The 16,555-nt window shown below is 50.3% G+C and overlaps 1 protein-coding gene across 1 annotated transcript; it reads left to right on the top strand.

Moving 5' to 3' along the window:
* Positions 1–707: 707 nt before the first annotated feature.
* On the top strand, positions 708–1,643 carry LOC311198342 (olfactory receptor 14A16-like; the record flags this gene model as incomplete). The annotated part of the gene is made up of 1 exon (XM_084272264.1): positions 708–1,643. One exon carries the CDS (start codon positions 708–710, stop codon positions 1,641–1,643), a length of 936 nt encoding a protein of 311 aa, XP_084128390.1.
* Between the last annotated feature and the right edge of the window lie 14,912 nt (positions 1,644–16,555).

Here is a 16,555-nt window from a genome sequence, read left to right as displayed (position 1 = left end):
TGTGAAAAGCTGGGAAAGGGGAAATCTTTCCAAAGCGCCCAGCTGTCTCTCTGCAGATGTCTATGCTGGACCATGACTGTAAGCTTTCTTGTCTCTCCACTTGTCTGTACTGCTCATATTGCTGACAAGCCCTCTGGGGATGGGAGTTTCAGCTGCAGAGTCAGGACCTGACCTTGTCCATCCTCCCACAGAGACATGTGTGTCGATGGGAATCTGGTGTCCTGGCTCAGCCTCAGTGCAGCAGAGATGCTCAGGACTTCTCACTTCAGAGAAAACCCTCATGGGAGGTGAGGAAGGGATGGGCAAGGGTTGTCCAAAAACCCTCAAGCAACAAACAAATCTCTAAAGCTCTTTCTGCAGCTAACTACCTTTGTTTTGGAAGGAGCAGTTGCTGAAATGCTCTTCAATGTTAAAAGGGATTTTAGCCCTTTGTCATATCTGGTCCACAGATCCGCACTGGTCCCAGGCAGACCCTGAACCAGATCATGACTGACCCCTCAGGAGCCCATGGACAGAGGCCCACTCAGCCAGCCAAACAAGAGCTCCAGCCACGGAGAAGATAAAGCTCCTACACGGCTAGAAAATGGGTGGGTGGGAGATAGGCGAAGGGCCTGTGAGAAATGTGTTTGGTTTTCCTCTGACGAGACTGTCCTCACTTATCATTGCCTTCTCCTCCTTAGACAGGTCTCCATGCCCAGAGGAAGCAGATGTCCAATGGAAGTTCCATCACCGAGTTCCTGCTCCTGGCCTTTGCAGACACACGGGAGCTGCAGCTCCTGCACTTCTGGCTCTTCCTGGGCATCTACCTAGCTGCTCTCCTGGGCAACGGCCTCATCATCACCACCATAGCCTGTGACCACCGCCTCCACACCCCCATGTACTTCTTCCTTCTCAACCTCTCCCTCCTTGACCTGGGCTCTGTCTCCACCACTGTCCCTAAAGCCATCGCCAATTGCCTCTGGGGAACCAGGGCCATCTCCTACACAGGATGTGCTGTACAGGTCTTTCTGCTTGTCTTCTTGATTGGAGCAGAGTTTTCCCTTCTCACTGTCATGGCCTATGACCGCTACGTTGCCATCTGCAAACCCCTGCACTACGGGACCCTCCTGGGCAGCAGAGCTTGTGTCCACATGGCAGCAGCTGCCTGGGGCAGTGGGTTTATCAATGCTGTGCTGCACACTGTCAATACATTTTCAATTCCACTCTGCCATGGTATTGGGGTTGACCAGTTCTTCTGTGAAATACCCCCACTCCTCAAACTCACCTGCTCAGACACCGGTGTAAGGGAAATTGGGCTAATTGTGGTCACTGCATTTTTAATTTTTGCTTGTTTTGTGTTCATCGTGGTGTCCTATGTGCAGATCTTCAGGGCCGTGCTGAGGATCCCCTCTGAGCAGGGACGGCACAAAGCCTTTTCTACCTGCCTCCCTCACCTGGCCGTGGTCTCCCTCTTTATCAGCACTTTAATGCTGGCCTATCTGAAACCCCCCTCTATCTCCGCCCCAGCTCTTGATCTGGTGGTTACAGTTCTGTATTCCATAGTGTCTCCAGCAGTGAACCCCCTCATCTACAGCATGAGGAACAAGGAGCTCAAGGGCACAATCAAAAAACTCATCCTACATCTGCTGTTTCAGAAGCAGTGAAATGTACAAGTGGTCTTCCGTTTCTCTCAGACAAGTGGTGTGCTCTGAGTGCTCTGTCATTATCATGGTCATACATGAATGACAGCAGTCATCTCACTTCTCCAGGGACACAAGCTCTGTATCTGTCCCAGAGGGCCCATCTGCATGCTCAGTACATTACAGCTGGGTCCTCCGTGTCATATCCCAAATGAAATGGAGTTGTGTCAGTTCAGAGCCTAAGGCTTGGCATTTATTTCCTAAGCTGGTGTCTAAAATATCTCCAAGGACCTTCAACCTAAAAGGTTGCAGGGAGTATCTCCTCTTTATTTTCTATTAGTGAGTCCATTGGTGATTCATCAAGAATCAGCTGTGCTGGGCACTGGAAAGCCCCTTGCTTCTTCTTCTGAGAGAGAGGGCCTCTGCAGCACCACTGCTGCCTATATCCAATAAAAGGAGCGGTCCTTCTCCTCTCTAGATATCACCTTCCTCATCACCTTGTTTACCTGTATCTTTTTGACAACCCCCCAAATATTTCAAGTCCCTTGGTATGAAGATCCACTTTTCCAGCTGTAAAAGCAAGTGAGAGATGTCTCATCCTCCCTTGGATGGCTCTAAGAGGATAGCAAGGTCATGAACTGAAGGACACCACAGGCAAGGGAATACACATTGAATGGAGTTGGTGCCTGACGTAGCAAGAACCACAGCAACCAGCTTGGAAACAGCAAAAGAAGATGCAAATAATTCAGAGCATGTTGCATGTGGGAAGGGATAGCAGGGTAGGTGGATCTGAGAGTATAGAGATGTTAAAGAAGGTGAGATGGGGAGAAGAGGGTAAATGGGAGTGAAGGAAGACAAGGCAGCAGTCAGGGCTGTTTGGGGTACCTGAGAGGCAGCCCTGCACTCCATGTGAATTGCACCTCTGGTAAGGGACAACCCAGGTGCTTTCTGTAATGCTGATAATGTGACTGGGAAGGAATGACAGTGTCATTCTGCCTGGAAGGAACCTCAGGAGTCCTGTAGACCAAGCTCCTCCGGAAGCAGAGTCATACCACATGAATAAGCACTGTGTCCAGATGGACCTTGAAAACATTCCGGGATGGAGCTGGTGCAACTCATTTTCTCTAGGAAACAGCTTCTAAAGGGTGACTGTGCTCATTTTAGAGAACTTTCTGCCTACATCTGGCCTGATGCCCTCTTGTCTCCCGTGGCCTGTTGTACTTTTATTCTGTACTGTCTGAAAATGTCACCTTGGAACCTTATCACAGGCAGTTACACTGCTACCTTGTGGTGGAGTGACCCTGTCCAGACCCCAGGTGCCCACCAAAGATGCTCTATCACTGCCCCTCCTCAGCTGGACAGGGGACAGAATACGTAAGGAAAGACTCATGAGTCTTGATAAGGGCAGGGAGAGATCAATCACCAGCTACCATCAGGAATAAACAGATTCAACTCAGGAAAATGAATTCATTACAAACCAAATCAAAATTGAGTGATGAGAAATAAAACCAACTCTCAAAACCACCTTCCCCCAGGCCTCTCTTCTTCCCGAGCTTCACTTCAGACCTCATTTTCTCTACCACCTCTGCTTCTGTCTTCTTCTCACAGCGGCCACCCCTGTAGCCCCCTCCACTCCCAACACCTTGCCATGCAAACCCAACATATATATGCTCCCTTTCAAGACCTTCTCATTCCTGGCTGAACAAGCCCAACTCCCTCAGCCTCCTCTCACTGGGCAAGATTGCCTCTCTTGGTGGCCTCCCCTGAACTGGCTCCAGTTTATCAATGCCTCTCTTGCATTGTAGGAAGTCAAATTTCAGAAATATTCTGGATGTTTTCTGAGATGTGCTGAGCCAAGGGGGATCAGCACTTCCACAGGCTGTGCAGGGGACCTACAGCCCCAGATATCTACAGTCCAGAGCCTTGTACACAGGGCTGAAAAGCAGCCAGACAGTCCCAAGCTTCTGTCATTGCAGTGGGCTACTCAAACCAGGGGCAGGACCTTGGATTTGTCCTTACTGGCTATCATAATGTTCCTATCAGCCCACCACTCCAGCCTGGCTAGGTCCCTCTGGATGGCAGCCCTGCCATGTAGCATCTTCTTCCCTAATTTCGTGTCCTGCAGAACCATTATGAGCAAGCACTCTTTCAGCTCCTTTCAGTTCATGAGAAGCATCTTTGGATTGGCTGGGGCTGGAATGCAGTTGGTTTCCTTCCTTGCAGCCTGGACAGTGCTGAGCTTTAGATTTGTGACCCAAACTGTGTTGAGATCACACAGATGCTTTAGCCATTGCTGAGCAGGGCTTTCACAGAATCATGGGCATGGGGCTCTGTACACCACAAACTATTTTTTTTTTTTTACTGATATTGCTTTGCCAAATGATAATTACTATATTTTCCTCACTCCCAACTACAAAACAAATGAAGAAAAGAAAAAAAATCTAGAGAAAAAAATCTAAAGGGGAAAAAAAAAGAGTCACCACATTTTCCATCTTTTATATTTCCCTATAGTTTTATTTTCTTTTTTATTACTGTTTTGGTCTTTCATGGGTTGTGTTGGTTATTTTACGTTTTCAAAGGGGAAATTGTTTTCCAGCTCTAGGCTGTCCTGGATTCATCAGGGATAGAGTCAATTTGCTTTGTAGTAGTTATGTAGTGCTGTGTTTGTAACTTAGGGTGAGAGCACTGTTGATAACACACTGGTGGTTTTAGTTGTTGCCAAGCACTCAAGGGCTTTTCAGCTTTACATGCTGCTAGTGAGAAGGCGAGTGGCACCCAGGAAGCTGGAGGGGACACAGTTTGGACAGGTGACCCAAACTAACCAAAGGAGCCTGGAACAGGCTGCCCAGGGAGGGGCTGAGTCACCTTCCCTGGGTGTGTTTAAAAAAAGGGTTGATGAGGTACTGAGGGATGTGGTTCAGCTTGGGATGGGAATGGTTGGACTTGATGATCTTAAAGGTCTTTTCCAACCTTGTGATTCTGAGATTCTCTGATTCTTTTTAATGTTTTCATAAACCACCAGACAACTGGACTAGAGGGTGTCTTAAGTAAATTTGCATATGACGCCAAATTGTGAGGAGCTGTTGACTCTGTTGAGGGTGGAGAAGCCTTGCAGAGACTCGGACAGATCAGAGAGCTGGGCAATCACCAACACCATGAAATTTAACAAGGGCAAGCACCAGCTCCTGCACCTGGGCAGGGACAGCCCCTTCATACAGACTGGGGGTCAGACGCTGGAGGGATTTGGGGCTCTTGGTAGACAGGAAATTAAATACAAGCCAGCAGTGTGCCCAGGCAGCCAGGAGAGCCAAACGTATCCTGGGGTGCATCAAGCATGGCTTTGCCAGCTGGTCCAGGGTGGGGATTGTTCTGGTCCACACTGTGCTGGTGCAGCCTCACCTTAAGTGCTGGGTGATGTTTTGGGTGCCACAGTACAAATGGGACATAAAAATATTGGAAAGTGTCCAGAGGAGGACAATGAGGATGGTGAAGAGTCTGGAGGGCAAGTCTTCTGAGGAGAGGCTGAAGTCCCTTGGTTTGTTCAGCCTGGACAAAAGGAGACTTTAGGGAGACCTCATTGCAGTCTATGGCATCCTGAGGAGGGGGAGCGAAGGGGAAGGTGCTGATCTCTCTTTGGTGGCCAGTGATAGAACCTGAGGGAACAGCATGAAGCTGTGACAGGGGAGGTTTATGCTAGATATTAGGGAGAGGTTCTTTGCTGAAAGGGTGGTCGGGCCCTGGAACAGGCTCCCCAAGGAAGTGGTCACAGCACTGAACTTGACCAAGTTCAAGAAGCATCTGGATGATGCGCTCAGACCTGTGCTCTGACTTGGCTGGCCCTGTGTGGAGCCAAGAGGTGGATTGATGATCCTTACAGATCCCAAGGAGATTCTACGACCGTGTCTGAAATCACCACGTAGCAGTGGATCTGCACACCAGCACTTGTGGTTGCTCTCTAGATCTCCCTTCCCCTTTGACCATTCCGACACCTCCCAACCATCCAGCTGCTGCTCTGAGTTTCAGGGAGTTAAACCCTTGCCTTTCTGGCAGTTGTCTGACTAATTCTGTCTTTAGCCAACTCTTCAGTTGCAGTGATTTCATAGTCTCCTTCCTCACTAAAACATTTCTCACAGGGTTAAGCTTTGTGGAAGGTGAACCTCATTGGTGGCAGATTGCACTTGGCATAGTGAGGTGTGTTAAATTTAATGGTGAATCTTGTCAGGTTTCTTTTGTTGGTTGGACAATAACTGCCTCTCTGCTGCCTGTGTGCAGCCAGTTCTCTGAGGAAAGCAGGGGAGCTGGTACAGAGGGGCTGTAACACCCCACTGTGGAGTGCAGCAGAGAGACCTGATGTAAGGACAAGGGATGCAAGTCCCAGTTGGCTGATGAGAGTCATGGTGGGCTTGTGGAGATGTGCAGCAAGGTTGTCCCCACTGCCACAAGGGAACCCTTTTTTGGACCAATCCAGACCTCCTTAGGAGACACCCTGGATCAATCTCAGTCAGAGTTTGTCACCTGAGGAGAGGTTAAAAGAAAATAATAATCTACACCCTTACAAAGAAATCAATTTTACTCTGAACTCCCTTTGAAACCGCTTCCATGATCTGTACATCTCTTGAAGACTTGAGGATAATTACACAAAGAGACATAGCTCGTTAGGGCTTGCTTTTTTATTTTTATGACCCCTTGGGTGCATTTGGTGCTGAGTCCTTGAAGCTCAGGTAATTGAAGCTCAGGAAATTACACAATAAACTCAATGTCAAAAGCCAAAGTACCCTCAAGTATTAATGAGTCCCTCTGAGAGCCATTTCTGGCTGAGCCTCCCCAGGGACTCGTTAGAACAGGTAATTGGAGGCCATGTTGGCTGGTAGGCAAAGGCAATGTACAAGCAGCTGAGATGCTGAGAAAGCCCTGGGTTGGTTTGATGAAGCATAAAGGCCAAGCCCTGACCCCCAGCCCAGGGAAGACAGATCCTGTCCCTCAGGCATTGCTCAGAGCTCTTCCTGGGGCAGCACAACGTGGGATGTGTAATGATGATGGAAAGGACAATGGGATGAGAGTACCCAGACTTACCAGGGGTGTGTCAGGAGACACTGAGCCCCACCCCAGTTCCTTAGGACAACATTTCTCCTTGTAGGTCCATTATGACACCCCCAGTACAGAGGCAGGCTGTCCATTGTGACATCCACAGTAGCTGGGGAGGCTGTCCATTGTGACACCCCTGGTAGAGAGGCAGGTTGTGCATTAAGACACCCCCAGGACAGAAGAAGGCTTTAAATTACCACACACCCCTTATAGAGACTTGTGGGGCAAGTCACCCCCTGTATAGAGGCAGGTTGTCCTTTAGAGCACCCTGGTACAGAGGCATAGTGTGTGAGATGACCCAGACAGAGGCAGATTGTCCATTATGAAACCTCCAGTACTGAGGCAGGCTGTCCGTTATGACACCCACGGTATGGAGGCAGGCTGTCTTTTTGGCACCCTGTTACAGAGGCAGGCTGTCCATTATGACACCTGTGGTATGGAGGCACCAGGTGCAAGACTCCTCCGGTATAGAGTCAGGCTGTCCATTACGACACCCCCGGTAGAGAGGCAGGCTGTCTGTTACCACAGACCCTGTACAGAAACACTGGGTGCAAGACACCCCCATTATAAGGGCAGGCTGTCCTTTACAGAACCCCGGTACACAGGCAAGACGTGCCAGACACACCCTGTACAGAGGCATGGGGTGCCAGACACTCCTGGTACAGAGGAAGGACTTGCCAGACACACCTGCTATAGAAGCCAACTTTCCATTACAACACCCTGATAAAGAGGCAGGCTTTTCATTTCGATATACCTGGTACATGGGCAGGCTGTCCATTACCACACACCCCGTACAGACACACAGGGTACAAGAAATCCATGATACAGAGGCAGGCGTCCTTTACAGCACCCCGGTACCGAGGCAAGGGGTGCAAGACACACCCTGTCAGAGGCAGGCTTTCCATTACGAAACCAGTGGCAGCGAACCAGGCTGCCCATTGTGACACCCCTGGTACAGCGGCAGGCTGTTGATTGTGACATTCACCTTACAGAGGAAGGCTGTCTATTCTGGCACCCCATGTACAGATGCACAGGGTTCAAGACACACTTTTTCCACAGGGAGGCTGTCTGTTATGTCACACCTGGTACAGAGTCATGCTGTCCATTATGACACACCCACTACAGAGGTAAATGGTCTGTTATGACACCCCCAGGAGAGAGGCAGGGAGTGTATTAAGACACCCCTGGTTCAGATGAAGGCTTTTGATTACCACACACCCCATACAGAAACACCTGATGCAAGACAACCTTGGTATAGAGGCAGGTTGTCCTTTATAGCACCCTAGTACAGAGGCACGGGGTGCCTCTGTCCCTGGTGCGAGGCTCCATGGACAGAGGCAGGCTGTTGTGACAAAGGCAGGTTGTTCATTGTGGCATCTGTGGTACAGAGGCAGGTTGTTCATTGTGACATCAACAGCACACAGGGAGGTTGTCCATTATGACTTCTGCCTTACAGAGGAAGGCTGTCTATTCTGGCATCTCATATACAGATGCACGGGGTTCAAGACACACTTCTTCCACTGGTAGGCTGTCTGTTATGACACACCCGCTACAGAGGCAGGCTGTCCAATACCACACTTCTGGTATAGAGGACAGCTGTCCATTGTGACACCCTGTACAGAGGCACAAATACAAGAACTCCCCAGTATAGAGGTCAGGCTGTCCTTTATAGTACCCTGGTACAGAGGAACAGGCTTCCAAGAAAAACCTGGTACAAAGTCAGGCTGTCCATTGTGGCACCCCATGTACACAGGACAGTTGTCCATTACGACACCCCTGTTACATAGGCAGGCTGCCCATTACTGTTATAAATGGCAGTGACAAATTTGTAAATTTCCAAACACAATTTGTTTAAGCAAGATGCGAGCAGGCAAAACAGCGCTGGGCGACAGGACCCAGACCCTTGCTCCTGCAAACGGCACGCGCCTCACCCCTCTGGAGTCCCCTTTTCATAGTCCCGTAGTTCCGGGCACACGTGGCATATCCTGGTGTTTTTCTGTGGCCGTGTAAGCTGGTAGTGGGGGTCATCCTGGTCCCTCATAGTCTTTCTCTATGTTGTGTTAACTCATTTAATCCTATCAGGATATTGCTAGTGATGAAACAATGGTCTCCCTTTGCCCTGGTTTACCTATTTACAGTCATAGTAGGTTTGAGAACAATTCCTAGTTAATCTACTTATCACACCTTCTGGTGCAGTTGACTCATTTCTGGGCAGTCAGTGGGTAGGTAGCTGGGTCCGTAGGTCTGGTGGACTTGTGTTCCGTGGAGAATGAGTGTCAGGTGAGCAACAGCTTGGTCTGAGGAGGGGTGAGAGGGCTTCTGGCCCACTGGAAGCGACTGCCAGAGGACTAAGTGTACTTCTGAATGGACGTGTGCTTCCAAATTCATGGTCCCCAATGCAGACATAGTTACCCTATCCTGGCTCCCCTGCTAAAGGGCTGCTTCCCCTGAGGAAGGAGATGGAGGGAGCGCCCTTCATTGCTGTTGCCTGCCCCGCTGGTAGTGACTTGTCCCTGGGGAGGGCTCATTGCCCTTCAGAGATTGCCATATGTGACTTGGGGCATCAGCAGGGCTTTTGCACCTCATTTCCCAGTACCCCCTGAGCCCCCTCATCCTCCCAAAGAGACACAGAGATGTTCAAAACAAAGATATTTTAATGGAGAACAACAAGAGAAAGAAATGTCCCATCAAAGAGACTCTATGCCCCCTACCCAAATACACCCTCCCCTTCTTCCTCCATCACCAGCCCCCTGCTTCAATCTCATTCCAGCTCTGGCTCGACTTCCCACTCCGTCACCCCTGTCCTGCCAGCGAGAGCCCTGTGCTTGCTGGATGGATTTGCTGAGGCGCTCAGTCCCCGCATCCTGCCCCACATCTGTGAGTCCACAGCCTGGGACGGTGTCAGGTCCATCCCTGCTTCCCCCCACAGGTCCCAGTTATCCATGCCCATGGTGTCTTCGAATGTCAGGATGGTGTTGGCAGTCTCAGGGAAGCTGTAGGTTGGGGTGAGCAGGTCCTGGGGCAGCGGGTGTTCTTCCACAGGGGTTGCTGTGCCTCACATGATGCTTTGGGCATGCTGGCCCAAGACAGGCTGGTCATTGGAGCTGGTTGTGGGAAGACCCAGGGAGGCTGGGGCCAGCACACTCCCCTCTCTGCCGGTGCCTCCAGGCTGGCCCAGCATGGGGGTCCTCCCAGGACTGTCCTGGCTGGCATCTGCTGGGTCCAGGGCGCATCCCAAGAGCCCTAGGGCCTCTTGGAGAGCGTCCTCATCAAACACTGCAAGGTCTGATACTGGGTCCACGAGCGATTATCCGGAGGACTCATTGCTGCCTGGGGGGTTGTTGGTGCCCGGGGGTGCCTCCATGGATCCGACTGTTCCCAAGGTGTTGATCTGGGCAGGCTGCCCCTCAACGTGCTGGTAGCCAGCGATGTCTGTTGGCAGCACTGAGGGGCCTGGGGCTGGTGCTGGCCCTTCTCTTCCAGTGCATCCTGAGTCCACAGGCTTGTGGCTGCTTCTGGGACCACCCTGGGTTCCACTCACTGTGTCCAGGGGGCAGCCAAACAGTTTAAAATCCTCTTTGCAAAGCCCCTCCTCGGACACTGAGAAGTCTCCGTCCAGCTCCCCAAGAGCTGGGTTGTTGTCACCAGCAGAGGGGCAGGGTGGGGTGTGGCTGCCCGGGCAGATCTTGCTGCAGGGCTGTGTCCCAGGAGGTGTGGCTGTACCAGGGATGTGTTTTTTGGTGGGCTGCCCCTGGACACTGTGGTAGCCAGGGATGGATGTTGGCAGTGCTGGAGGGACCAGGATCCTGGTTGTTCCCTGGTGGCTGTTGGGTGTCACCTGTTGCGGCTGGCCCTGGGGGGTCAGACAGACTGTCTGTTCGGAGAGGGTGTTGAAGACCCATGGGATTCCCGGGGCAGCACCCAGCATGGGATTGTTGCGAATAAACATCAGTGTCCCAGGGGGAGGCAGCCCTATGATTGTCCACTGGATCTGGATGAACCGGGGGTCGAACAAGCAGCCGCATGGACCCCTCTGCAGACCTGTGTAGGAGGACAGGGAGCTATGCTGGAACAGGGCAACACTCCAGGCCAACAGGCAGCCAGTCCTGATGGCTGATATCACCCAGCTCTGTGCCAAAACTGCTCTGGAAACAGGGGTGATAGGGATGCTGGCAGTGCCCGTGGGTGGGAAATACCGAGAGCGCCGGGGTGCCAGAGAAGACAAGGATGCCATACCTGCCAGTTGTTCCTGGGGTTCCTGGGGGGTCAGAGACACCAAGCGTGCCTGGGGTGCAGGGAAAGGCTGCTGCTGGCCAGGCAGTTGGTACAGGATGGCTGATCCTGAAAGAGAGGCAGGAACAATGGCCAGTGGTCGTCTCTGCTCTTGGCCCCAAGAAATGAGTGTCTCTTGCTGCAGAGGTCGGGGTGGGTTCCTACCTGGAGGGTAGACGGTTTGGGGAAGGACAAAAGTCTGCTGGAATTGGTGGGACAGGGGGGCCATGGAGCTGTGCGGTCGGAGCTGCCTTAGTAGCGGCACCATGGTCCATTCTGGCTCTTGGCTGCTAAGGACTCTCTGGTGTCTCCCAGGAGGGAATGTGGGGGCTCCCCGTGTTCCACCCCAACTCCTATGATGCCACAATGATAGGGGTTGGCAGGCAACTCTGGAGATCATCTAGTGCTACCCCTTGCCAGAGCAGGATCACCTCAAGCTGGTTTTGAATGTCTCCAGAGATGAGATTCCACAAGCTCTCTGGGCAGCCCTTTCCAGGTCTCTGCCAGCCTCACAGGAAAGACGTTCCTCCTCATGCTCTGGTGGCACTTCCTATATTCATGTTTATGCCCATTGCCTCTTGTCCTGTCACTGGGTTCTAATTCCTTTAAAATCAAAATCATATTCTAATCTAAAATCAGAAACCCTAGAATTAGGGTGACTGTGGCAATGTAGCTTTTGCAGAGTGGGCTTGTGGCCCACTGTCCTGGTTTTGGTCAGGATGGAGTTAATTTCATTTGTAACAGCAGATGAATGCTGTGTTTGAGAGTAAAATGGGAGTAGTGCTGATAACACCCTGATGTTGTTAGTTGCTGTCAGACAGTCAAGGACTTTCTCAGCTCTTCATGAGTAAGGAGGGGCGAAGCCAGGACAGGTGACCGAACTGACCAAAGAGAGTATTCCACGCCAGTTACGTCCTGCCCAGGATATCGGGGGCTGACGGGAGGAAGGCCTAGGGCGGCTCCGGGACGCGCGGTTCTTGGGGGACGGTCGGGTTCTGGGACAGCTCTGGGTGGCACGGCCTGAGTTGTGTGGTTTGGTGAGAAACTGCATTGTGTATCCGCAGCTTCATATATTTCTGCTTTGAAGTCCTGTTAGTATTGTTACATTGTATCTTTCTGTTATCTTAGTAAACTATCCTTATCCCAACCCACGGGCCTCTTAATTTCTTGATTTTGGGGTTATTTGCCCCTTCCTTTTCCTTTTCCCTTCCCTTACTTTTCACATTCCCCCTCCCCTTCCCTTTTCCCTGCTCTTTTCCTGTAAGGAGCAGGCAGCTGCGTGGATCTTGGTCCTCAGCCGGGTGAAACCACGACAGTCTTTTTGGCGCCCAACGTGGGGCCCGAAAGGTTGGGATAACGGTAGATCTGACCTTATCCCATTGTAATTAAGTCAAAGTTGTGATAAGTACTTTGATTTAAGCAGTCTCTGGTCACGATGCTCTGGTATTTACTTACAAGGCTGTGCTCACAGCTGTGGCAGCAAAAGCACTGTCTGTTGTATGCAATCCTAGCAGGATCCTTTAACATCCTGGGGCTGCAGCTCCTGTTTTCGTTCCCATACCTCATTTTGGTGTATTTTATGAAAACAGTTTATGATACAGTGATATCGATGATCATGAACGTGTTTTGGTATCTGTATGAGATTTTGCTGCCCTGTCCAATCTTTGGACAGGGAGGAGTTAATAATGGCAGCTGGTATGGTGGGAGTACGGAAAGAAATATCCATGCTGCTTTCTCTTCCTTTGGGCTAAATACAACAGCTCTGGTAACAGTTTTTGAAAATTTCCAATATCCCTGGGATATTCAAACTAGCATTTTGCTGTTGTTATGTTTGGTGAATATGGTTCTGCTTTTGTTAAATATTAAGCAAAGGTTTATGAATACCACTCAAGAGTGTTCTGCGAGGCCAGATAATCACGAGTGGCAGGGTACGTGGCAGAGTATGGGCAACTACCTAGGCACTTTCTCACGTCCGATGTTTTGGAGTTTCTCTCCCGAACAGTTACAGGACCCTGATAAAGTGGCTGCATATCTGAAAAGAAATTGCCGCAAGTTTCCCAGAGATGCACAGCTTACTGCACTGTGCTGGGCCCTGGCCACTATTTACCAAACACTGATGGCAGTCAGCACTGTCAGAGGGAAAGGAAGGAAAACAGACCAGCAGAAACTGCAGCTACTGTAACCACTGGGACTAACACTGAGGCCACTGTAACCTCTGTGACTAGCACTGTGGCTACTGCAACCTGCCCAACTGATGCTGCAGCTACTGCTGGCCCTACACCAGATACTGCCGGTAAAACAAAAAATCAACCCACATCAGTGTCTGTTGCTCCCGTACGAAAGAGGAAATACACAAAGAGAGTTGTTCCTGTAGTGAAGGATGAGGATGAGGATGAAATTGAATCAGGGCCACCTGATGAAGGTCAGGATAAATCAGGGTCATCTGATGAATGTCAGGATGAAGCAGGGCCATCCAAACCATCTCAGGATAAGGCAAAGCCATCCACACCATCTCAGGATAAGGCAAAGCCATCTCAACCATCCCGGGATAAGGTTGTTCCATCTCAACCATCTCAGGATGAGGTTGTTGTTACACGATCCCTGTCCCTGAGTGAGCTGCGTGAAATTCGAAAAGATTTCAGCCGCCGCCCAGGTGAGCACATCATCACTTGGTTGCTCCGATGCTGGGATCACGGGGCCAGTAGTCTGGAATTAGATGGCAGGGAGGCCAAGCAGTTGGCATCCCTAGCTAGAGAAGGAGGCATTGATAAGGCAATTGGTGAAAAGCCTGAAATCCTCAGCCTCTGGAGGCGACTACTGTCAAGTGTGAGGGACAGGTATCCCATAAAGGAATACATCACATGTCAAACACCCAAGTGTAACAACCTAGAGGCAGTTATCCAGCACCTGAGAGAATTAGCTGTACGGGAGGTAATTTATTATGATCTGGACAACTCACAGCTTCCCTCTGATCCTGATGACATCCTATGCACCCCAGATATGTGGCGTAAGGTTGTACGAAGTGCACCAGCAGGGCACACCAATTCATTGGCAACAATGGACTGGAGTGATACATATCCACCAACCGTATCTGAGGTGTCCGGCCACCTTCGGAGATATCAGGACAATGTTTCTCTCTCTGTGATCGCAGCGGTAGAGAAACTGGTCAAGCGACTTGACGAAAATGTGTCCAACTGCCAACCCGTATGCAGCCATGTTGCAGCTATTGGGAGAAAGCGTCCATCATCCCAGAAGGGAGGATACAGTAGGTACACACCGCGAGAGACGCTGTGGTTTTACCTGCGTGACCATGGTGAGGACATGAGTAAGTGGGGTATGCAGCCCACCTCAGCCCTTCAAGCACGAGTAAATGAGCTGCGAGGCAAAAGAATTGCACAACGCGATTCTGCCAGGAAGAACGATGCACCAGTGAACAGCCAACACAGTCAGCGACAATAGAGGTGCCCTGCCTCCAGCCAGGTGGAGGAGAGGGATAACCGTGTTTATTGGACTGTGCGAATCCGATGGCCTGGCACGTCAGACCCACAAGAGTACAAGGCTCTGGTGGATACTGGTGCCCAGTGTACGATAATGCCATCGAATCATGTTGGGACAGAACCTGTCAGCATTTTTGGAGTGACAGGGGGATCCCAACAATTGACTGTGTTAGAGGCTGAAGTGAGCTTAACTGGGAAGGACTGGGAGAAACACCCAATTGTGACTGGCCCAGAAGCTCCATGCATTTTAGGTATGGATTGTCTCCGTAGAGGGTATTTTAAAGACCCAAAAGGGTACCGATGGGCTTTTGGAATAGCTGCTTTGGAGACAGAAGAAATTGAACAATTGCGTGCCTTGCCTGGACTCTCGGACAATCCTTCTGTGGTGGGGTTTTTGAAGGTCGAAGAACAGCAAGTGCCAATTGCTACAACGACAGTGCACAGGAGACAATACCGTACTAACCGAGATTCCCTGATCCCCATCCATAAGCTGATTCGTCAACTGGAGAGTCAAGGAGTGATCAACCGAACTCGCTCACCCTTCAACAGTCCCATATGGCCAGTGCGGAAGTCTGATGGAGAGTGGAGGCTGACAGTGGATTATCGTGGCCTAAGTCACTCCAGGTATGAGTGCTGCTGTACCGGACATGCTGGAACTGCAGTATGAACTGGAATCAAAGGCAGCTAAGTGGTACACCACAACTGACGTTGCAAATGCTTTCTTCTCAATACCACTGGCACCAGAGTGCAGGCCACAGTTTGCTTTCACCTGGAGGGGCATCCAATACACGTGGAATCGTCTGCCCCAGGGGTGGAAACACAGCCTCACCATCTGCCATGGACTAATCCAGACTACACTGGAAAAGGGTGAAGCCCCAGAGCACCTGCAGTATATTGATGACATCATTGTATGGGGCAATACAGCAGAAGAAGTATTTGAGAAAGGAAAAAGGATAATTCAAATCCTTCTAGAAGCTGGCTTTGCTATAAAGCAAAGTAAAGTCAAGGGGCCTATGCAAGAAATCCAGTTTTTAGGAATAAAATGGCAGGATGGGCGTCGTCAGATCCCAATGAACATCTTTGATTCACAGACTATGAACATGGACCACATCAGGTGTATCAGTCAAGAGCCCGAGATGCAGCATGCAACGGTCCAATGGCGCATAATGACACCATGAGAGACAGTTACGATGAATGAAGCCTGAAAATCATCATGGACTAAATGTTCATTCACTCAACAAACTCAGAAGAATGGTCCATAGACTAAGGGAATAATCCCTGTATGCACACGTGTGTGTATACATGTGTGTACACATATATATGTGTCTGAAACAAGGAATGGTTGGATTTGGTCATGACGTAAATGGTATGGAATAAGGGGTGGATAATGTCCTGGTTTTGGTCAGGATGGAGTTAATTTCATTTGTAACAGCAGATGAATGCTGCCCAGGATATCGGTGGCTGACGGGAGGAAGGCCTAGGGCGGCTCCGGGACGGTCGGGTTCTGGGACGGCTCTGGGTGGCACGGCCTGAGTTGTATGGTTTGGTGAGAAACTGCATTGTGTATCCGCAGCTTCATATAATTCTGCTTTGAAGTCCTGTTAGTATTGTTACATTGTATCTTTCTGTTATCTTAGTAAACTATCCTTATCCCAACCCACGGGCCTCTTAATTTCTTGATTTTGGGGTTATTTGCCCCTTCCTTTTCCTTTTCCCTTCCCTTACTACTCACCCCACTTCCCCTTCCCTTTTCCCTGCTCTTTTCCTTTAAGGAGCAGGCAGCTGCATGGATCTCGGCTCTCAGCCGGGGTGAAACCACGACACCTCAGAACCCCTATACATCACAGTACCTTTACCTCACAATCCCCTTACCTCACGATCATTTAACCTCACAATCCCTTTACCTCACAATCCCCTTACATCACAATCCACTTAACTCATAATCCCCTTACCTCAAAATCCTTATACATCACAATCCCTTTACCTCACAATCCCTTTACCTCAAAATCCCTTTACCTCACAATCCCTTTACCTCACAATCCCCTTAAAAAACAATCCCCTGACCTCACAATCCCTTTACCT

This window comes from Gallinula chloropus (genome assembly GCF_964237585.1).
Source record: "Gallinula chloropus genome assembly, chromosome: 17".
In the NCBI taxonomy this organism is placed as follows: domain Eukaryota; kingdom Metazoa; phylum Chordata; class Aves; order Gruiformes; family Rallidae; genus Gallinula; species Gallinula chloropus.
This window is presented reverse-complemented; position numbering and strand designations above follow the sequence as displayed.